Source organism: Pelodiscus sinensis, chromosome 3 (assembly GCF_049634645.1).
Source record: "Pelodiscus sinensis isolate JC-2024 chromosome 3, ASM4963464v1, whole genome shotgun sequence".
Classification (NCBI taxonomy): domain Eukaryota; kingdom Metazoa; phylum Chordata; order Testudines; family Trionychidae; genus Pelodiscus; species Pelodiscus sinensis.
In genome coordinates this window covers 176290397-176313871 of record NC_134713.1, presented here as the reverse complement: position 1 = coordinate 176313871, position 23475 = coordinate 176290397, and the positions used below count along the sequence as shown (strand labels likewise).

The window sequence follows — 23475 nt, the reverse complement described above, 5'->3', positions numbered from 1 at the left end:
GCAGTGCTCCCTAGCTTCTTCACATCTTCAAGATTATATGTCTTAAAAACCAATTAAATTTTATTGTAGTAGTTAATTTAAAAACAAACAAACCCTAGATTAGTATAAGGGTTTGTCTCACCGTTAACCCCTTCCTGCAGTTCCTGACTGCTTTCACAGACATGCTGGGCTCCCCGGGGTTTAAACGCTGCACCTCGGCTGTGTCTACATTGGCACCCTTTTCCAGGAAAGGGATGCTAATGAGACAAGTCGGAATTGCAAATGCCGCGGGGGATTTAAATATCCCCTGCGGCATTTGCATGAACATGGCTGCTGCTTTTTTCCGGCTCGGGGCTTTGCCGGAGAAAAGCGCCAGTCTAGACGGGATCTTTCGGAAAATAAAGCCTTTTCCGGAAGATCCCTTATTCCTGATTTTAAGAGGAATAAGGGATCTTCCAGAAAAGGCTTTATTTTCCGAAAAATCCCGTCTAGAGTGGCGCTTTTCTCCGGCAAAGCCCCGAGCCGGAAAAAAGCGGCAGCCATGTTCATGCAAATGCCGCAGGGGATATTTAAATCCCCCACGGCATTTGCAATTCCGACTTGTCTCATTAGCATCCCTTTCCTGGAAAAGGGTGCCAATGTAGACACAGCCCTGATGAAAAGAGCTTATCCTGATATTGGATGGTCATTCACAATGTGCCTGCTGCCTTGGAGAGCAGCATAACTCTCAAAAATTCCCTGATTGTGCAAAGTTAAAGTAGCAGGTGCGGAAAGACATAGACCTCCACCTCAAGTTATTTTTACTTGAAAACTCTCAGACCAGCTTCTGACCCAGGCCAACAGCCCGAGAAACATAAACAGCGTGGAACCAAAAAGCCCATCAAAAAGCGAATCTCCTCAGCACCGAAACAGCTGTCTTCCTCATGGCCAGTGCTGAGGGCAGCAGCGGCACTGCACCTTAGCACATATGATGCTGCAGGTGTCTCTGGAGCCCCTAGTGCTTATAAACATCAAGGCATACGCTAAATCGCACTCTGAGGCATCAGGCTTTAAGTTGCCTGCCTCATTAGCTGCAGCACCATCCTGCACTGATACAATCTTGCCAATGAAGCATGAGAGTGCGGTGCTGACCATGTTAACTAGAACCTCAGCCTCTACCACAGAGACGCCTGATGCAGTGCCAGGTTCCTTGGCACAAGACTTGATTCAGCGCCTCAAATAGCTTCCAGGCCTCCCATTATGGCACTGACAATGCCAGTTAGGCATTATACCCAACACAGGGATTTATTAGTCTCATCAACTTTTCACTTACCATTTTCAGACCCTGAGTGCTCTCCCGCTGTGTTAACATCACAGAGATCACTCCCTCAGGAAGGATTTTCATCCGAATCTGACGATGATTTCTCTAGGGGCTTTTCACCAGAGAATTCTCCTTACACAGATCAGACTATTTACTCTTCCATATTTGGGAATATGCCTTCATATTATGGCAATCCTTGTGTACTGCCACCTGAGCCATAGCTTTACTGGGAAAAATGGCAATATTATCAGAAACACCAGCATGGCTGGTGCAATATCCCCCCTCTAAACAAATACAGCAGAGTGCAGTATCCCCTCTCTAAACAAATACAAGAAGGGGATCCACCCGTACAGGAGGCAGCACCCTCTCCTGACCAAAATGACACACCTCTCCTCAGTGGAGAGAAGGTCTTTGGCCCCAGCTCCAACAACCTCAGATGATGCAGCACATTTTCAAGACCTTTTGAAACATGTATCTGCTGAATTAAACATTCCTTTTCAGGAGGTCATGGAAAATCAGCATGAGCTAACTGACATCTTTCACCCACTGTCAAAAATAGCATTTCCAATTAATTCAGCAATAATGGAACCTGCGAAGATGGTGTGGCTAACTCCGGTGTCAGTCTCTTCTACAGCTAAGAAAACATATAAATATTATGTCCCACCCAAGGGTTCTGTATTCACCCAGTACCTAATTCCCTCATACTGGAGGCTGTGCAACAAAAATCCAAGCAGCAACAATACTGATGTACTTCATCGGACCGTGATAGCAAAAGGCTTGATGCATTTGGGTGCAAGATATATAAGTCTTCTACTTTACAATTTCACATTTTGAACTACAGTGAACCCTCGTTTATCGCGGTAGATAGGTTCCAAACCCGACCGCGATAGCTGAAAATCCGCGAAGTAGGCTTTGAAAGCCGCGGAGGGGCTCCGGCGGGGGAGCAGCCCAGGTGCGCCTGGGATGCCCCCCCGCCGGCTTCCCCCGAGGCTTTGAAAGCCGCGGAGGGGCTCCGGCGGGGGAGCAGCCCAGGCGCGCCTGGGATGCCCCCCCGCCGGCTTCCCCCGAGGCTTTGAAAGCCGCGGAGGGGCTCCGGCGGGGGAGCAGCCCAGGCGCGCCTGGGATGCCCCCCCGCCGGCTTCCCCCGAGGCTTTGAAAAAAGTCCGCGAAGTCGTGAATCCGCGATGGTCGAACCGCGAAGTAGCGAGGGCTCACTGTACGTGGCTTTATTGAGTAAATATGACTACAGAAATTACACCAAACTCAATGATTTTGCTGCAGTTATTCCCGAGCCTGAGTCGACAGTACAAAGCACTGGTGTTGTGGGAGGGGGAAGGTCACATGATTGCTAGATCAGTATTACAAGCAGCGTTAGATACTGCTAATATGGCTGCATGTTCTACAGCAACAGCAGTAGTAATGAGAAGGGTGTCATGGTTTAGGTCCTCTCCATTTCCTGGAGGAATTCAATCTACAATGGAAGATCTGCCTTTCAACGGTCAGAAGATTGCAGCTAACACCAACAAAAATCTCCCCTCCATGAAAGATTCCAGAGCGACACTTCAGTCTTTGGGGATCCACAACTAAGCACCTAGAAAAAGGCTATGTAGGTATCAGCCCTACCTGAGACCGCAACACTTTCCGTATGCACAACATTACAATAGACAAGGCCAACAACAACAGGGCAGAGGCAGAAACCATGGGCCCCACCCTTTCTCTACCAACTCCCAACAGTTGGAACAGTCCAGTAAGCAAATTTGATCATCAGGTCAAGTTCTGGAGAGCCTCTCATCTATTCCAACACCATCGACGCAAACAAATCTGCCCCATCACCGATTTGTTACCCTTCTTTAACAACTGGCAACATGTAACTTCTGACAGATGGGTCCTGCAGATAACTGGAAAAAGCTACCTTATTCCCTTTGTGTCCATGCCCCCTTCCCATTCCCTTTCCCAGTTCCTTTTCAGGGGCCACTCTCACAAGATCCTTCTTCAACAAGAGATAAAGCATCTTTTGCACATAGAGGGTATCAAACCAGTCCCCACACAATTTAGAGGCAAGGGGTTCTATTCGCATTACTTCTTGACAAAAAAGGTCGGGGGGGTTGCAGACCCATCATAGACCTTCGAGCCCCCACTAAATTCATTCAGAAACAAAAATTCAAGATGGTAATGCTTGCTACTATATTACCAGCATCGGAACAGGATGGTTGGTTCTTGTCCCTCCACTTACAAGACACATACTTTCACGTTGCCATCCACTTTGTTCACAGACGTTTTCTTCTTATCATTGTAGATTATCAACACTATCAAAACAAGGTGCTTTCATTCGGATTCTCTGGCCCCGAGGGTCTTTTCAAAGGTTCTGGTGATTGTCACAGCGTATCTTAGAAAACAAAGAGTTATCATATTTCCTTACCTGGACGACTGCCTCCTCAAGTCATGCTCTCACAATGATTCCTGCCATTCTCTGTCAGTCACAAGACATGTATTCCGACACCTTGGCCTTCAGGTGAATATAACCAAATTGACGCTGTCTCCTACATAAGAGATACAGTTTATAGGAGCATGTCTCACCTTGACAATGGCCACCGCATCCCTACCTACAGACAGTTTCCAAAAAATTGTGGCCTTGGTAAATACCTTATGATCCAGCCCCCTTCACAACAGCACTTGAATGCAATTGGCTGTGGGAGCACATGGCAGAATGCAACTTCGTAGTCAACAATGTGTGTCTGCATATGAGATGTTTACAGAGCTGATTGGGACAGGTTTACAAACCCAATGTCCATCCCCTATCCAAGTCCCTAGCCCTCCCAAGGATAGTAAAGGAATCCCTATGCTGGTGGCTAAGCCCATGGAACCTTTGTTCTGGAGTGCCCTTCTACCTACCAGAATCATCCGTCTCCATAACAGATGCCTCTTGTACAGGATGGGGCACCCACTTACGACATCATACGTGCCAGGGCCTGTGGTCCAGCAGCAACAAGAATTTACACATCAACGTTCTGGAACTGCATGCAGTCAGGAATATCATGCTTCAGATTGCTCCCATTCATCGCCAACAGCCGTGCAGACTGTACATAGACAGTGTCACAGCAATGTTTTACATAAATCATCAGGGTGGAGCCCAATCTCCAGCACTTTTCACAGAGGCCATAGCACATTGGAACTGGTGCCTGAAATACAACGTAATTAAATTCGCAGTGCACCTTCCAGGTGCCCTGAATACAATGGCAGATGCACTCAGCAGAGCCCTCCCGAGTGAACACGAGTGGCAAATGAACCCGCACGTATTTGTGGACATCTTCTGCTTGTGGGGTCACCCAACCATAGATCTATTTGCCACGCAATGCAACAAGAAATGCCCCCTATTCAGTTCCAGAGCGGGCATAGGCAAGGGATCAATGAGAGGTGCCTTCCTCATCACCTGGACATCCCACCTATTGTACACATTTCCTTCTATATCCCTATTGAATTGAGTAGTTCACAAGACAAGGAGGAACAAGGCCCATCTCATACTTATAGCTCCAGCATGGCCATGCCAGCCATTGTTCCCCTTTCTAGTGGCAATGTCTTGTGCCACACCGATCCATCTAAATTACATCGAGGCTCTCCTCCTTCACCCAGGTTCCCATGCCATCCAACTGAACCTCCACTTGCTACACCTGAAGTCATGACTCCTGGATGGTTCTCTGACCTAGAGTTAATTTGTTCACAGCAAGTACAAATGGTCCTTCCACAAAGTAGGGTGCAGAGCACTCATAAGATTTTCCTTCAGAAATGGAAAAGATTCTTGACGTGGTGTGTACGCCACTGGATGACTCCTTCAGCATCCTCCTTACTTACCCTCCTTGACTATCTTCTACACCTTAAACAAGTGGGAATCACAATAAGCTCCATTAAAGTTCACCTTGCTGCTAGAACTACCTTCTACTCTAAGATAGATGACTCGTCTATATTTGCTCATCCACTCACCAAGAGGTTCTTAAAAGGTCTTCAGTCACTTTTTCCAGACATCAATCCACCAGTGCAACCATGGGACCTGCATTTAGAATTGAATGCTTTAACTCAGCTGTCTTTTTTGAACCAAAGGAAAACTGTTTTCCTCGTAGCCATTACCTCGACGAGATGGGTAGAGATCGCTGCCCTAATGGCGGATCCCTCATATACCACCTTTTTTAAAGACAATGTAACTTTGTGTACGCATCCCAAATTCTTCCCCAAGGTACCCTCATCCTTCCACCTCAGTCAGACAATACACCTTCTTCCCCAAACCACACACCAACTCTTTTGAGATGAAAATGCACACCCTTGACCTGCGCAGAGCACTCTATTTTTACCTGCAGTGAACTAAATATTTCTGGGCGTCTCCCAAACTTGTCTTAATAGCAAACCACAATAAGGGCCAGGCCATCTCATCACAGAGACTTTCCCACTGGATTTTGGACTGCATCAATCTTTGTTATGCACAGTCAGACGTGCCGCCTCCAGATGGCATAAGGGCACACTCAACCAGAGCCATGGCTACCTCAATAGCATTCTTTCGCAAAGTACTCATAAGAGAGATTTACACAGCTGCCACATTGTCCTCTAACCCAGTGTTTCCCAATTGGTGCTCCGCGGAACCCTGGGGTTCCGCGGAGCACAACGAGGGGTTCCGCGAGGAGCCGGCGCTCCCCCGCCCCCTCTGAAAAAGAGCGAGAGAGAGCCGGCTAGCTAGCAGAAGCGTGAGCAGCGAGTTGTGTGGTGCCCACGCTCCAGCAGTATTTGGAGCTGGAGCGGGTCCCGACCCCCCTGCGCGCGTCCTCCCAGCCCGGCCCCAGAGCATCTCCCCCGTTCCCGGACCAGTCCCCGCTGTGCACAGCCTTCACTGAGCTCCCACTGGCTGGCTGCTGCTGTCCTGCGCAGCGCGCTCAAAACAGTGGGTGGGGAGACACCCGGACGTGACATAACGTCACGGCCTGGAATTTTAAACTTCCTGGCGCTGCGTTGCATGGCTGAGTTGCGGGTTCAGAGTCTGGGGATAGAGCACAGACTCTGGCCCCGCAAAGTGGGAGGCAGACGGTACGGAAGGGGGAGCGGGAGGAGGAGGAGGGGCTTTTGCAGAGGGAAAGGGGAAGGGTTGGGAGAGGAAGGTGCTTGTGCAGAGGAGGGGGGGGAATAAACAGCAGGGGGCCAAGTGCAGACAATGAGGAAAAGGGCAGGAGGGGAGGTGTCAGTGGGAGGGGGACAGGGTGATGCTGTGAGAGGAGAGGGGAAGGGCATTGGGGGCTAGAAGGGTGAGGGGAGGTGCTGGGAGAAGGCTTGAAAGAAGGGGTGGGCATGAGAGAGGCTGGGATGGAGCAAGTCATGTGAGAGGGCACAGGGGCATGAGGGGAATGGGGGCAGAGGGTGGTGAGGGGTGGGCATCAGGGAAAAATGGAGCAAAGGGGGCAGGGGCAGTGAGGGAAGGGGGAGGCACCAGGAGGGTGCAGGGGTAAGCGAACGTGCAGGTGCCAGGGGATTCTGGGGGTGAAGCAGAAGGGCAGACACCTGCAGTGGAGGGACCACCATCAGAAGAGAGACGCAGGGCAGGTTTGTAGAGGTTTAAAAATATTTATTAATAACTTGGGTGGCACATCCAAACAAGCCATATGAACTCAATACTGGTGCACAACACAAAATTCATTTTGCTCATGTGAGGAAACTCTTAGGCTATGTCTACACTGGTTGTTTCTTGTGCAAGAACACATCCACTCTTCCATGTACGAGCTGTGCTTTTGCACAAGAGCATCTATGGCAGTGTGGACACTCTTGCCCAAGAAAGTGCTGATGGCCATTTTAGCCATAGGGCTTTCTTGCTCATGAATTTCATGTTGCCTATCTACACTGGCCTCTTGTGCAAGAATAATTGCTCAAAGGGGCTTAGTCCTGAGTGGGAGCATCGTAGTTCTTGCGGAAGAAGCCCTGATTTCATACATGAGAATGTTAGCGTACTTGCGCAAGAACACACGGCCAGTGTAGACAGGCAGCAAATTTTTGTGCAAGACCAGCCGCTTTGGCGCAAGATCCTGCCAGTGTAGACACAGCCAAGGGGAGGGAGGGGCAGGGAATCAGCACTGGCTCAGCATGTCTACATGGTTTGGGGCAAGGTGCAGGGAAATGGGGATCAGCTGTGCTGTGGGGGAAGCATGCAGGGAACCAGTGCAGGGCTCAGCTGGGCTGAGGTGGACACGGGAGGGCATATAGAACAGATGGGCAGCTCAGCTGGGCTGTGAGGGGCTGCAGGGAACTGGTGCTGCACTCCCTTGGATTGTGAGGGATGGTTTCGGGGGAAGTGCAGGGAACCAGCAGGGATGGGCAGCTTAGTTCGGTTGCAGGGGATAGAGGTGCAAAGAAGCCTAGCGGGGGGTGGGGAACCAGGAGCTCTGAAATGACCTCCCCTGGTCCAAAAATTCCTCATCTGGGACCAGTCAGGTCTAGAGGGTGCCAGATCAGGGAGGTCCAACTCCTACCCAAGTCCCCTTCTCACACAATCCCTCGTAGCCAGACACCCTACATCCAGACTGCTTCAGCACCCTACCTACCACCCAGACCTTGTCCCCTTCCTCCCTCCCAGATCCTGCATCCCATCCCTATCCCGCTCCTTTGCAGCCCTGCCATCCACCCTAGCATCGCCCTGGCCCCAGCACCTTGCTTCACACCCCAGGACTCAGCACCGCCCCGGCCCTGGCCCCAGCCCCAGCCCCAGCCCCAGCACCCTGCTATCCATGCTAGCACCCAGCAGCATCTTGTTCCTTGTCCCAGCACCCTGGCAGTCACCCTAGTGCCCAGCAGGACCATGTCCCTGACCCCAGCACCCTCCCACCTGCCTGTCACAGCACCTTGCCCCAGCACCCTCCCACCTAGGCCATCATCCTTCCACCCAGCAGCACCCTCTCTCCAGCCCCAGCACCCACTAACACTCTGTTCCCTACCCCCACCAGCACATTTGGGACCACATTAGTGAGGCTTGGCGGTTTTTGGAGGAGATTTTTTGTTGTTGTTTTTTTGCATCTCACTTGTGTGGCCCCAACTGACTTTTCTGTGGGTCAGTGACCTTTGACTCAAAACAGGTTCCTCACCCCTCTCATATATAAAGACAATGCTAAAACCTTTTGAGTTTGACATAATATTTTGTTTAAAAATGAAGCCAGGCCAACAAGCCCCCAATTGGGACCAAACCCCCATTTCACTGCATCATCATAACTCCTGCACCACATGACCCCAAATCTGAGCCTATCATACACTGGAGCCCCCGTCCTGAGCCTCTTACATCCCCGAACTCCTGCATCCCCACATCCTCAGTCTTCTGCCACAACATTCCTCCACCATCCACACATCACAAATCTGTGTCCTGAGCCCATCATACTTTCAAACTTCTAGCCCTGAGTCCCTCACATATCCAGCCCAAACTCGTGCACCCTCACATGCACAAGCCCTGGCTTGCTCAGCACCCCAACCTTCCACCTGAGCTCTACACTCCCCAGCCTAGAGCCCCCTCCCTGAGCCAACAGCCCCTTCTCCTGCATCCAAATTCCCTCCCAGAGCTTGTACTTCTCACCCCTTCCCACACCCAAATCCTGCATTCCCACCCCACACCTCACTCTCATTAGGTTGAGACAGGTATAAGGGCTGGGGATAGCAAGTGATGGAGAGGAGGGGAACAGAGCAGATGAGGCCTCACTGAAGGGAGATGGGGGGGTATGTGTGTGTCTTGGGGAAGGAATATGATTTTCATGAATTGGTGGGTCCCTCCCCCACCTCCTACCTTTTTTTTTTTTTTGGCTTGACAAGCCTAGGGGTTCCTTAAAATTCTGAAAAGCTGAAAAGGGTTCCTCGGTCAAATAAAATTGGGAAACACTGCTCTAACCACACATTTTCAAAGCACTACGCACTTACTCGGGGACCTCTTTCCAACCCGAAACTAGCTAAGGTGGTTAGTTCCACCATTTTTCTGCCAGATCCAAAGACCCTACTTCCCAAAAGGGAAATAGCTTTGTAGTCACCTAATGAGGAGCACCCATGTGGACCCCCCTCTCTCTCAATCTCCTCTTTGAGAGAAGGAGGGGGGGGGAGAGGAAGGGGGAGGGAATCACCTCGATAGTAACTGATGTTCTTCAAGATGAGTGTCCCCATGCATGCTCCACAACCCTCTCTTCCTCCCCTCTACTTTGGGATCTTGGCCTTCTCAAGGCATCGTTTTGGGGTAGAAAAGGAACTGAGGAGCTGGGAGGGGTGGGGGCTCATGGATGCATGATGCCTGCAGCCTAACAGCACGTAGCGGCTGGTGCCACGTGTGTGGCCCCATGGACACTGCTATCAGATCTCTTCTCTGAGGCACAGCGGCGCACTAACCTAATGTGGAGCACCCATAGGGACACTTATCTTGAAGAACGTTAGTTACTATTGAGGTGAGTAACGTCATTTATTTGGGTTTTTTTATAAATAGAAATCTTTCTTGCACTTTTCCTTGATTTAGTTGTTTACATTTTTAAAATGTATAACGATTAAACATTTTCATGTTTCCTTATTATGATTTAAAATGTATAGCTATGCCTATTCCAGGTTCTAGGCACATTGTCAAACTTTTAAACATGAAGTCACAAGAATAGAATATAATGGAGAACATAAAACCAGAATAATGCTTCAAAGCTTAGCTCTTCTAAAAAAAAATTCACAATCCCAGAAACACCCCAAAATCCATATTCTAGAAACCTCTGCTTAATTTTCCACAAGTTCTGAACCTTCTATCATAGGACAAAGGCCGAATCCTGCACCCAGACATCCACAGGTTTCATCTCAAAGCCTGAGTCTTTCAGGGCTAGGTACATTCAATTCTACCTATTTGAAAAAGGTCCAGTAGTTAATCATGAACAGTTGCAAATCAAGCACCAGAAAAACTTAAGCTCAATAGTGGCAAAGTTTTGTTCTGTGGGTCACAAACAATTCACTGTCACCATGCTCAGTGCCTCTACCAAAGATGCTAGATTATCTGCTGAATAGTGATAGAAATGTAGCCGTGTTAGTCTGGGGTAGCTGAAGCAAAATGCAGGACAATGTAGCACTTTAAAGACTAACAAGATGGTTTATTAGATGATGAGCTTTCGTGGGCCAGACCCACTTCCTCAGATCAAATAGTGGAAGAAAATAGTCACAACCATATATACCAAAGGATACAATTAAAAAAAATGAACACATATGAAAAGGACAAATCACATTTCAAAACAGGAGGGAGGTGCGGGGGGGGAAGGAAGGAAGGTAAGTGTCTGTGAATTGATGATATTAGAGGTGGGGAGAGTGGGATGTCTGTGAGCTAATGGTATTAGAGGTGATAATTGGGGAAGCTATCTTGGTAATGGGTAAGATAGTTTGAGTATTTGTTCATTCCTTCCCGGAAAGTGTCGAATTTTAACATGAATGACAGTTCAGAGGATTCCCTTTCAAGTGCAGATGTAAAAGGTCTTTGTAGCAGAATGCAGGTGAAGTCAAGTCATTGAGAGAGTGTCCTTTCTGGTTAAAATAGCAAGAAATTGTTTTTTCTTTGTGATCTTGTCTGATATCTGTTTTGTGGGCATTAATCCTTTGGCGAAGTGTCTGAGATGTTTGTCCAATGTACATAGCAAACGGACACTTTCGGCACGATAGCATAAATTATATTTCTGGATGCGCAGGAATATGTGTCCTTCATCTTATAACTCACTTGGTTAGGTCCAATAATGGTATCAGCAGAATGAATATGTGGACAAAGCTGGCAACGGGGTTTGTTGCAAGGGAAGGTACCAGGGTTGGTATTCGTGTGGTATGTCCTGTGGTTGTTGGTAAGAATCATCTTGAGGTTAGGTGGTTGTCTATAGGAGACTATGGGTCTGTCTCCCAGAGCCTCTTGGAGTATGGTATCCTGTTCCAGTATAGGCTGTAGTTTATTGATAATGTGTTGGACAGGTTTAAGTTGGGGGTTGTAGGTGATGACAAGTGGTGTTCTATTGTTGGTTTTCTTGGGTCTGTCTTGAAGTAGATGGTTTCTAGGTATTCGTCTGGCTCTTTCAATTTGCTTTTTTATTTCTCCGGGTGTGTAGTTGAGGTTTTATAAATGTTTGGTAGAGATCCTGAAGCTTCTGGTCTCTGTCAGTGGGATTAGAGCAGATGCGGTTGTATCGAAGAGCTTGGCTATAGACGATGGATCGTGTGGTGTGTTCTGGATGGGAGCTGGAAGCATGTAGGTAACTGTATGAGTCGGTGGGTTTTCTGTAGAGAGTGGTGTCTAATTTTCCATTGTTGATTTGTACGGTGGTGTCCAGGAAGCGGATCTCTCGTGTAGAATGGTCCAGGCTGAGGTTAATGGTGGGGTGTAGGTTGTTGAAATCTCTGTGGAATATCTCCAGTGTTTCTTGGCCATGCGCCCAGATCATAAAGATGTCATCGATGTACCGTAGGTAGAGAAGGGGTGAAAGAGGACGGGAGTTGAGGAAACGTTGTTCTAGGTCAGCCATAAAGATGTTAGCATACTGTGGGGCCATGCATGTACCCATGGCTGTGCCGCTGATCTGGAGGTATAAGTTGTTCTCAAACTGGAAATAATTGTGGGTGAGAACAAAGTTACCTAGGTCTGCTATCAGGTTGGCAGTGGTGTCCTCTGGGATAGTGTTTCTAATTGCTTGTAATCCGTCTTCATGTGGGATGTTGGTATATAGAGCTTCTACATCCATGGTGGCAAGGATGGTGTTATTGGGGAGGCTATCGATGTTTTGTAGTTTCCTTAGGAAGTCAGTAGTGTCTCGGAGATAGCTGGGGGTGTTGGTTGCGAAGGGTTTGAGAAGAGAGTCTACATAGCTGGATAGACCAGTAGTGATCATGCCAATACCAGAGATGATGGGACGTCCGGGGTGCCCAGGTTTATGGATCTTGGGAAGCAGAACAATTCTGGTCGGGGGTCAGAAGGTGTTTCTGTGTGGATTTGTTCCCGAGTAGCTGTGAGGAGGCTTTTAAGGAGACAGTGTAGTTTCTTTTGGTATTCCAAGGTGGGATCAGAGGGGAGAGGTTTGTAAAATGTGGTATTCGAGAGTTGTCTGGTTGCCTCCTGGTTATAGTCGGCCTTATTCATAATGACCACAGCACCCCCTTTGTCAGCTGGTTTGATTATAATGTCTAGGCTGTTTTTGAGACTCTGGATGGCATGGTGTTCAGCGCGGCTAAGATTGTGTGTCGCTTGTTGTCGTTTGCGAATAATGTCAGTCTGTGCGTTGTTGCGGAATCTTTGTATATAGAAATCCAGATTGTAATTCCGACCGTCAGGGGGAGTCCATATAGAATTATTTTTCCTTTGGTGTTGATAGGTTATCTGCTGTCCTTGAACAAAGAGGACCTTTGAAACTCCTCAGTTAAAGTTCACTGGGAGGCAATTTCAAGTGAGCATACCCAAACAGAGGGACACACAGTCTTTGCTCACTGGACTACAAAAAGTTCTTGAAAGGAGTCAACAATGTATTCCCTCCGTTTAGGTAAACACCGCCTTCTTGGGATTTGAACCTTATCCTTATAACGTTGATGAGATGCCCGTTTGAACCAATGGCAATTTGTTCGCTTTTACATCTCTCAATGAAGGTTGCTTTCCTCATAGCAATCACCATAGTGAGAAGAGTTAGTGAGCTTGCTGCACTCATGGCTGACACTCCTTTCACAATATTTTACAGGGACAAAAAGCGATGCTCAGACCTCACCCAAAATTTCTTCCTAATGTGTTTCTCAATTCCACATTCATGAACCAATGCACTTACTCATCCAAGTTACAAATGATGGGCAGATATCCTCTTTCTAAGGAATCCGTATAATATTTGCTATATCCTATAGTTTCTTCCTCTATTCTGTCATCAAAGCTTCCCTTGTATTTTGATTGAGCCTTAATGAGCTTGCATTCTATCTTTTGAGGCTCATAAATTTTTGTATGAATTTGGCTCTGGAAGGGGTTATCAAATCTTAATACTTGCCAATCACATTCAGAGTAAACCCATTCACTTGTTTCTAGTTAGTCACTTTTGTGATTACTGTATCCAGCTTGAAATGCAAAATGGATGTAAAATGTTAATTGGTTAACTGTAGGGACGTCAATGTGTAGATGAACACATGATTAATTGCTAAGCCTGGTTTATCGGTTAATTCTGTTGACTACACACTCTCCCCCCCTCCCAGCTCCTTGCTTCCTTTGTAACAGAGGCAGCAAGCGGGGGAGGCTACACTACACTAGGGTTTGCAGTTTGAAGAAAGTTGGACTTGTGTTTCTGATCGGTTAGATACTTTTTAAAATGCCAGTGTGAAATGGCTAAGTATAGGATTTACGAGCCTACTTTTAGGCTTATATTTTTTATGTATGTGAATAAGGAAATGGTTCTCAAACTTCGGCCCACCATAGCCCACCCTGCTCAACACAGACCTTTCCCAGGACCACCAGCCAAATACCCATGATGACAAAATGGGTGTAAGGGGAGGGGAGTATGACAGATCCCTTGCCCCGTGCTTTATGAAATGGACTTATGGACACGAATGCACATAACTCAAAAGTACTTTGGATAAATTGTTTCATGTAACCTATCTGTCTTCATGTCATAATCTGCTGGATCTGTTTTGGAGTATGTATCATTCTTGTGTGTAAAATTAGACACATGGAATATGGAATGCTTTATGGTTTTTAGATGTGTGAATGAAAGCCATCACAGGTGTTACCTTCAATGTCTTATAATGACTAACTATTAAACAATCTCTTTTGTCTTTAAGTCTTAGCAGTTGTTGGTCTAGGGAAGTCACATGTCCACCCCAACTGGTCAGGTGACTTCCCATGCAAAAAGGGAATCTTTAAAAACTATAGGAGAGTAGGAGTATTTTGTCTTTGGCTTGGCTGGTGTGGCACACCCAAGTAAGGAAACCAGAGACCCCTGGGAAAAGTGACTTCTCTGGTTTAGAAGGCTTGGCCAGAAAAGAAAGTTTTTGGTGAGTTTGTGGTATGTTTGTAATAAGTTTGTACTGAAATTTTAGTGTGGAAGTAGCTAAGCATTTTTGGTCATTTTGAGTTTGTAATCTACTTTGCTCTGCCTGTTCTCACCTATTACCACTTAAATCCTGCTCTTGTACTTAATAAAATCACTTTTATTTTCAGCCAAACCCAGTGTAAATAATTATTACCCGGGGGAGCAATCAGTGTGTACATTTCCCCCTTTCATTGTTAAAAGTGGCTTATCTAAATAAAGCATTTGGGGTTTTGATCTCGTTTGCGGAGTGGTATCCCAGAAAGCTGGACCCAAAACTTCATTCTCCTTGGACCTGAAGAGATTCAGTGTCTGCATTCCTTCTCAGGGGGGCTGTGATTCTCAGCTCTGTGCCTTGGCTGGGGGAGACTAGGGAGCTAGTCCAGTAGGACTAGGTGGTGAGAAGCCCCAGAGAACAAAAAGGAGGGTGGGAGTGGGGCTGGAGCACCAGCACAGGCTTCCCAGTGCTGCGGGGGGGACGATGACGAGGGGGAGCCCCTAATCCAAAGCCCACTTGCAATTCTGTCGGGGACCACTACAGGTTGGATCTCCTGGTCTGGCACAGTTGGGACCATTGACAGAATTTGCTGGACTAGGGGAGGTATCCCCTTCCATGGGCCCCGAGCCAGCTGGCACCCTGCTTCTGGCCCCCTCTTCCCTGCTCTGCTGCTGCAGGCTCTGGGCTGCCTTTGGCGGCGAGGATTCTATGGCCCAAGCTTGAGATGCTGTGTGCAGCCAAATTTCCCCAGCCCTGCACTGCCATGGGCACCTGCGCTTCTATGGCTGCTAGCCCCATAATGCCATAGGTGCTTGGGATTCCCCAGCTGCTGGCTCTGCGCTGTCATGAGCCGCTGGGCTTCTCCAGTCCCTGGCCCCAGGACTCCTATAGGGCTCCTCCAGCCCCGCTGACCCTGGTCCTGGCTAGGCTGCTGGCTCTCCTGCTGTTAAGCACATGCTTAACTTATAACCATATGGATAATCTTGGTGAACTCAGTGGAACTATTCCTGCAAGCTAAGTTATGTGTTTGCAAAATAAAGTCCTTAATTTTAAATATTTTGTATTTTGACATAGCAGACTTGTTAAATTAAAAGAAAACCTACCAGTAGTGACATTAAAATATAATATAATAATTACAATTACAATTGTAAAATACAGTTACAATAATTTAGTTTTATTAATAATTCCTACCAGAAGACACATACTTTGTTGCTTCTGAAGACCAGCTTAGGGCTTCTCATACTCCCAGGTTCCTCCCCACGTGCTCCCGTTATGTCCCCCTACCAACATATACACACAAACACCTCTTCCAGTTCTTCTTTCACCACATATTGTGGCTCTGTGTTTCTTTGTGGTGGTTCCATGCCATTATTTTGTGTTCTCCCCTCTCCCTTCTACCCCCATGGCAAAGGCTTTTTGTTCCCCCATATTATCTTCATATCAAGGGTACCACGTGCTTCACATTTCCACTCAACCAGCATGCCAGGGGCTCAGTATGGCCCTTATTCTTCTCTCTCCCTCAGTGTAGGGCTCCATGTCTCCCCAGTTTTTTGCTCCTCTTTACCCTGTGTGAGGAACTCTGTGCATCCTATTTTATGCCAGTGCTCTTGTCCCCCCTTTTGCACTTGTGACTGCTCCTGTCAAGATATAGGCAGTGTTATTGTAGCTCTGTTGGTCTCTTGATATTAGAGAGACAAGGTGGGGGTGAGAATACCTTTTATGGGCTTTGTATACTGACAAGTTACTGTGATGTGTAACTCAGGAGTATGAAAAAGCGAAGTGGTGGGTGACAACTAAAAGTGTGCAGTCTCCAGAGGTTTTATTTCTGTATTGAAGTCAGTTTTCTTGGAGGATTTGGGTGACCCATTCCATGATAGAATCTACTACTTTGGTGGAGTGGCCTTATTTGGTGAAGCTGTTTAAGGTATATATCCTGGACTGCTTTTTTTAAATCATATTTTGTAGTGTCTTAGTGCTGGGTTTTTTGGGATGGTTCCTGGATCTGGGAAGATAGGAATGGTGGTCCATGGGTTCTTACATATAGTTGTCTATAGGGTTTCATTGATGAAGCAGATGATTGTGTCCAGGAAGCTGATGTTAGTGTGAGAATGTTCTAGAGTGTTTAATGGTTGGGTGATGGTGGTTGAAATTGTGATGGACATCTGTGAAGGATTTTAGGTCATCTAGAAATAGGATGAAAATATTATCGATATATCTCTGTTATATTCTTGATTTTTTTTTGTGTGGTACATTTGTTGATAAATTCTTTCTCAAGATGAACCATCAAGAAGTTTGAGAAGAGGTAGCCATATTAGTCTGTAACTGAAAAAACTTAAAACATAGTCTTGCAGCACCTTAGAGACTAACAAAAAGGTATCATGAGCTTTCATGGGCAAAACCCACTTGTTCAGATGAAGGGAGTTAAGGAGTCCAGTTTTCAAATAACTAGCAGAGAAAGAGGAGGATGGAGAGAGGGGGAAGAGAAGGAAAAAAGGGGGGGAAATGTCAATTAGAGTGTTCATGCTAAATTAAGCTGATAAAGTGAGTACTAAGTGCTCTTAAGTATTCTGTGCTTGTTTTTTTATGTCATTAGAATGTTGAATGTAGTGGGACCATCCATGCAAAGTCTTTCTTTAGACCGCTGTTGCAGTATCAAACTTATAAATTAAAATAAGTTCTGCAGCCACCCTTTCAAGCTGTTTTTTAAATTGGCTTGCAGTAATACAGTTAACTCTGAGATCCATTAATGAGTGTCCAGGCAAGTTAAAATGTTCCCCGACAGGTTTCTGTGTGTTATCTTTTTGAATATCTGATTTGTGTCCGTTAATCCTTTCTCATAGAGACTGTCCAGTTTGGCCAATATACATGTCAGAGGGACATTGGTGGCACTTGATACCATAGATCACATTGGTGGATGTGCAGTTATATGACCCTCTGATGTGGTGGTTTATGTGGTTAGATCCTGTGATGATGTCATTTGTATAGATATGTGGACAGAGTTGAAACCGGAGTTGATTGCAGAGGTGGGTTCGTGGACGAGTATGATGGAGGTGTGCTGAGTGGTTTCTCGAAAGAATTTGTTTGAGGTTAGGGGGTTGTCTGTAGGTGGTGATTGGCCTGTCTGACCCCTTGTGAGAGTGAGGGGTCATTTTCCAGGATAGGTTGTAGATTGTTGACAATGCATTGGAGGGATTTAAATTGAAGGCTGTAGGTGATGACATGTGGTGGTCCTGTTGTTTTCTTTGTTGGGCCTATCTTGAGAGAGCTGATATCTGGGTACTTGTCTGGCTCTGTCAATCTGTTTTTTCGCTTCTCTGGGTGGAAGAACTAGTTAGCATTGTTGAGCATCCATCCTAGTATCCATGGTTTGGAAAAATGTTTGTTTTGTTGCTGAATGTGAAATTGCTAGAGTTGAGGATGGAATGGGATGAGTTTGGCAATGTCTTTGGGATGGATATCTGGGTGTTGTCCATTGTTTTGCTTATATTTAAGGTTGGCAATGCTTAGGGATGTTAAATTGGGAGTCCCCTGCTGTCCCTGGACTCTCTGCAGTGCTGCCGCTTTGAAATGCCGTGGGGAGACTGGCATCAGGCTCCTTGAAGCATTTCAAAGCAGCAGAGCCGCATGGAGCCTGGGATGGCTCTACGTGGCACTGCTGCTTTGAAACGCCACATGCAGCCTGGGGACATCCAAGCTGGCCTCAGGCTTCATGCGGCGTTTCAAAGCAGCAGCGCTGCATGGAGCCCAGGGTCTGGCCCCAGGCTCCACATACACTGCCGCTTTGAAGTACCCCCTTCTCTCTCTCCCTTTGCAGCCTCTTTCTGATAGAGGCAGCAACAGGGAAGAAGTGACTAGGAAGTGATAAGCATTTGCTTATCGGATAGTCGACAAGTCCTTCGCATCTCTAGCAATGATAATATTATTGTGAAGGATGTTAGTGTTTCTCTTCTGAGGAGACATACTTGAGAATGTTTGTGTTTTTAGGAAGGTTGTTAATGTTGAGTTTCTGGAGGAAATCAGTTATATTTTGGAGGAATCTGGCTCTTTCTGTGGTGAGAGGTTTGAGTATGGTTTCTGTGAGGCCTGATATTCCTTCAGTAAGAGTGCCTTGGTCAGATATGATAGGTCTGACTGGGTTCCCTTGTTTGTACATCTTTGGAAGCATTTGAAGAGGGTCACACACTTTGTTACTTTCATAGATTGAGTCTATTGCATATGTTAGGGCAGGGGCAGGCAAATGTTTGCCCACAGGCTGCATTCAGCTTGTCAGCCATTTTAATCCAGTCCTTGACCTCCTACTAGGAAGCAGGTTTTTGGGGCTTGCTCTGCTCCAAAGCTCCTAGAGTTCCTAGAAACAGTGGTATGTCCTCCCCTCCGGCTCCTGGGAGCAGCCAGAGGGTTCTGTGCTCTGCCCCCATACCGAGAACCGCCCCCAGCTGCTCCCATTGGCTGAGCTTCAGGGGCAGCACCTGTGGCATGGGGGCACAGAGCCTCCTGGTCATGCCTCCGTACAGGAGACAACCAGAAGGGAGACCTGCCGCTGCTTGTGGAAGCTACTTGTGGAGGTAAGTGCAACCTGCAGCCTGTACTCATGAGCTGCCCTCTCCACCACACCCTAGCCCCTTCCGCTAGCACTAATTCCCCCCCCCCCCCCCATCCTTGGTCCCTGCTTAGAGCACCCTCCTATACCCCTAAGCCTTCATCCCCAGCCCCAGCAGAGAACCTGCATACCCTCATCGGAGGTCTTTCCTGCCTCTTGTGCTCCAATCTCCTGCCCCAGCCTGGAGCCCTCTCCCATACTCTGAAGTAATTTCTGGTCCCACCCCAGAAATTCTCTTCCAGCCGGAGCCCTTACCGCTTCCTACATCTCAGCCTCAATTTTGTGATCATTCCCGGCTCTCCATACTGTTTGTATACCCGGATGTGGTTCTTGGGCCAAAAAATTTGCCCACCCTTGTGCTGGGGCTCCTTGCATCTCTTTATTTCCATTCCACAATTTGTAATTCATTACATTCTTTCTTTCTGTCTGTGAGAATTCATTCGGAAGTCAACATTTTAAACATCTTAGTGGAACAATGGGAAAAACGGATTAGAATGGGATATTCAAGTATTAATGGCTGTCAACTGCTTCTTTGATTAGCAGATAATCACAGGTCTAATTAAAACTGTGTGTGTAACCAGACGCATAATAGGCATCACTGAAACCTGGTGGAATGAGGAAAACCTGTGGGACACAATCATACCGGGATATAAAATATATAGAAAGGATAGAGCAGGCCGGGTGGGTGGCGGAGTGGCACTGTATGTGAAAGATAATGTAGAATCAAATGAAATAAAAATATTAAGTGAATCAACATGTTCCATAGAATCGCTATGGATAGAAATTCCATGCTCCAATAATAAGAAATTAGCAGTAGGGATATATTACCGACCACCTGACCAAGACAGCGACACTGACATAGAAATGCTGAGGGAGATTGGAGAGGCTACCAAAATAAAGAACTCTATAATAATGGGGGATTTTAATTACCCCCATATTGACTGGATATATGTCACCTCAGGAAGAGAAGCGGAGATAAAATTTCTCAATGGCTTAAATGACTGCTTCTTGGAGCAGCTAGTGCAGGAACCCACAAGGGGAGGGGCAATTCTCAATTCAGTCCTGAGTGGAGTGCACGATCAGGTCCAGGATATAACCGTTACAGGACCGCTTGGGAATAGTGACCATAATATAATAACATTCAACATTCCTGTGGTGGGAAGAACACCTCAGCAGTCCAGCACCCTGACATTTAATTTCAAAAAGGGGAATTACGCAAAAATTAGGAGGTTAGTTAAACAGATATTAAAAAGGCACAGTGACTAGAGCCAAATCCCTGAAAGCTGCATGGAAGCTTTTTAAAGACACCATAATAGAGGCCCAACTTAAATGTATACCCCAAATTAAAAAACATAGCAAGAGACCTAAAAAAGAGTCACCGTGGCTTAACCACCATGTAAAAGAAGCAGTAAGGGACAAAAAGGCATCTTTTAAGAAGTGGAAGTCCAATCCTAGTGAGATAAATAGAAAGGAACATAAACACTGTCAAATGAAGTGTAAAAATGTAATAAGAAAAGCAAAAAAAAAATTTTTTTGAGGAACAGCTAGCCAAAAACTCAAAAAGAAATAAAATGTTTTTTAAGTACATTAGAAGCAGGAAGCCTGCTAAAAAGCCTGTGGGTCCCCTAGAGGATCGAGCTATAAAAGGAGCAATCAAGGACGATAAAGCCATTGCGGAGAAACTAAATGATTTTTTGCTTCAGTCTTCACGGCTGAGGACGTTGGGGAGATTCCTGAATCTGCACCGTCCTTTGTGGGTGATGAATCTGAGGAACTGTCCCGGATTGAAGTGTCATTAGAGGAGGTTTTGGAACAAATAGAAAAACTTAATGTTAACAAATCTCAGGGACCGGATGGCGTTCATCCAAGGGTTCTAAAAGAACTTAAATGGGAAATTGCTGAGCTATTATCTGTGGTTTGTAACCTATCCTTTAAATCGGCTTCCATACCTTATGACTGGAAGGTAGCCAACGTGACACCAATATTTAAAAAGGGCTCTAGAGGCGATCCTGGCAATTACAGACCGGTAAGTCTAACTTCAGTACCGGGCAAATTAGTCGAAACAATAGTAAAGAATAAAATTGTGAAGCATGTAGAAGAACATAATTTGTTGGACAAAAGTCAACATGGTTTCTGTAAAGGGAAATCCTCTCTTACTAATCTGTTAGAGTTCTTTGAAGGGGTTAACAAACATGCGGACAAGGGGGATCCAGTAGATATAGTATACTTGGATTTTCAGAAAGCCTTTGACAGGGTCCCTCACCAAATGCTCTTGTGTAAATTACATGGCCATGGGATAAGAGGGAAGGTCCTTTCTTGGATTGAGAACTGGTTAAAAGACAGGAAACAAAGGGTAGGGATAAATGGTAAATTTTCAGATTGGAGATGGGTAACTAGTGGTGTCCCCCAAGGGTCAGTCCTGGGACCAATCCTTTTCAACTTATTCATAAATGATCTGGAGAAAGGGGTAAGCAGTGAGGTAGTAAAGTTTGCAGATGATACCAAACTGTTTAGGATAGTCAAGACCGAAGCAGACTGTGAGGGACTCCAAGAAGATCTCACCAAACTGAGTAATTGGGCAACAAAATGGCAAATGAAATTTAATGTGGATAAGTGTAAAGTAATGCACATCGGGAAAAATAACCCCAACTATACGTACAGTATGATGGGGGCTAATTTGGCTACGACAAATCAGGAAAGAGATCTTGGAGTTATCGTGGACAGTTCTCTGAAAACTTCCACTCAGAATGCAGTGGCGGTCAAAAAGGCAAATAGGATGCTAGGAATTATTGGGAAAGGGATAGAAAATAAGACTCAGAATGTCTTACTGCCCCTGTATAAAACTATGGTACGCCCACATCTTGAATACTGTGTACAGATGTGGTCTCCTCACCTCAAAAAAGCTATTTTGGCCTTGGAAAGGGTTCAGAAACAGGAAACTAAAATGATTAGGGGCTTGGAACGGGTCCCATATGAGTAGAGGTTAAAGCGACTGGGACTTTTCAGTTTAGAAAAGAGGAGACTGAGGGGGGATATGATAGAGGTCTGTAAAATCATGAGTGGTGTGGAGAGGGCTGATAAAGAAAAGTTCTTCATTAGTTCCCATAATAGAAGAACTAGAGGACACCAAATGAAATTAGTGGGTAGCAGGTTTAAAACTAATAAAAGAAAGTTCTTCTTCACACATTGTGTAGTCAACCTGTGGAACTCCTTGCCAGAGGAGGCTGTGAAGGCTAGGACTATAAAAGAGTTTAAAGAGAAGCTGGATAAATTCATGGAGGTTAGGTCCATAAAAGGCTATTAGCCAGGGGATAAAATGGTGTCCTTGGCCTCTGTTTGTCAGAGGCTGGAGAGGGATGGCAGGAGACAAATGGCTTGATCATTGTCTTCGGTCCACCCTCTCTGGGGCACCTGGTGCTGGCCACTGTCGGTAGACAGGATACTGGGCTAGATGGACCTTTGGTCTGACCCAGTATGGCCGTTCTCATGTTCTTACGTTCTTATGGTCTTTATATCTACAGTTTTCCAGCAGAGTATTGTAAATTGATGTATAGTAGAACCCCATTTATCCAAACCTCTGTCTTCCATCTCTCTATATTAACTGGTCTGGGACTTGTACCATTACTCACAGTAATTAGTAATTGTACTGGATGTTTCTGATTTTTTGGATTTGACAGTCATTTGTATATTTCTACTTGTTTAGAGAAAGATCACGAAAATATGAATGTTTCCGTGTAATACTTTTAGTAATTTTATTTTCCTTTTTTCTTGCAGCAACCCTAAATCAACCAATCAGAGAGTAAATAAGAAAGTCAACAATGATGCTTCACTTAGGATTCAAAATTTGTCTATTTTGGTCAGACAAATAAAATCTTATTATCAGGTAAGTAATTTTTTTCTCTAGCTGCCTTTTATGTAGATGTTTTAATAAATTCTCACTAAATTTTCAGAGATGAAAAGCAAATGAGCAATTAAAATCACAAGTACGAGGTTATTTTTTCAAGTTTATCTCTTGGTCAACATTTACCACTGTTGAGTGTAAGCCTGGTTCTGGTGAGTATATTTTAAAGAAAGAAGGGGACATGAAAACAACTAAAATTTGAATAATGATTGCCCATATAGAAGATTATTCAGTGTTTTGAATTGCTCTCCTATAAATTATTTAAAGTCGATCAGTAGTCTCTGAATACACATACATTTTGTGAAATGAGGCATAAATATGACATATGAAATCAAAGTCTGCAAATTGCCCCTGGTTTATTACAAATTTCATTACATTTTTATCACTGTTATATGAACTACCGTATTTTCCGGCGTATAAGACGACTGGGCGTATAAGACGACCCCCTAATTTTCCAGTTAAAACATAGGTTTTGGCCTATACTCGCCGTATAAGACTACCCCCCCTTCTGAGGCAACACCATTTAATAACATCAGATTTGATTTAAATCATTTTAATTAAAATGGTTTTGACTTGCAGGTACTTAAAATCCTTCAAAATCCTCATCATGTTCATCCTCTGACATCATAAGTTCATCAATGACATCTTGTGGTACAT

General features: G+C 45.7%; 1 protein-coding gene across 11 annotated transcripts in view; it reads left to right on the top strand.

Moving 5' to 3' along the window:
- Positions 1-23475, top strand: part of CCDC88A (coiled-coil domain containing 88A) — a 248647-nt gene that overhangs the window by 34544 nt on the left and 190628 nt on the right. For all 11 annotated transcript variants that reach the window (XM_014573127.3, XM_014573125.3, XM_014573124.3 and 8 more), the window contains exon 4: positions 22692-22800. In XM_014573127.3, the coding sequence (XP_014428613.1) occupies positions 22692-22800 (109 nt within the window). The remainder of the gene's footprint in view (positions 1-22691; positions 22801-23475) is intronic.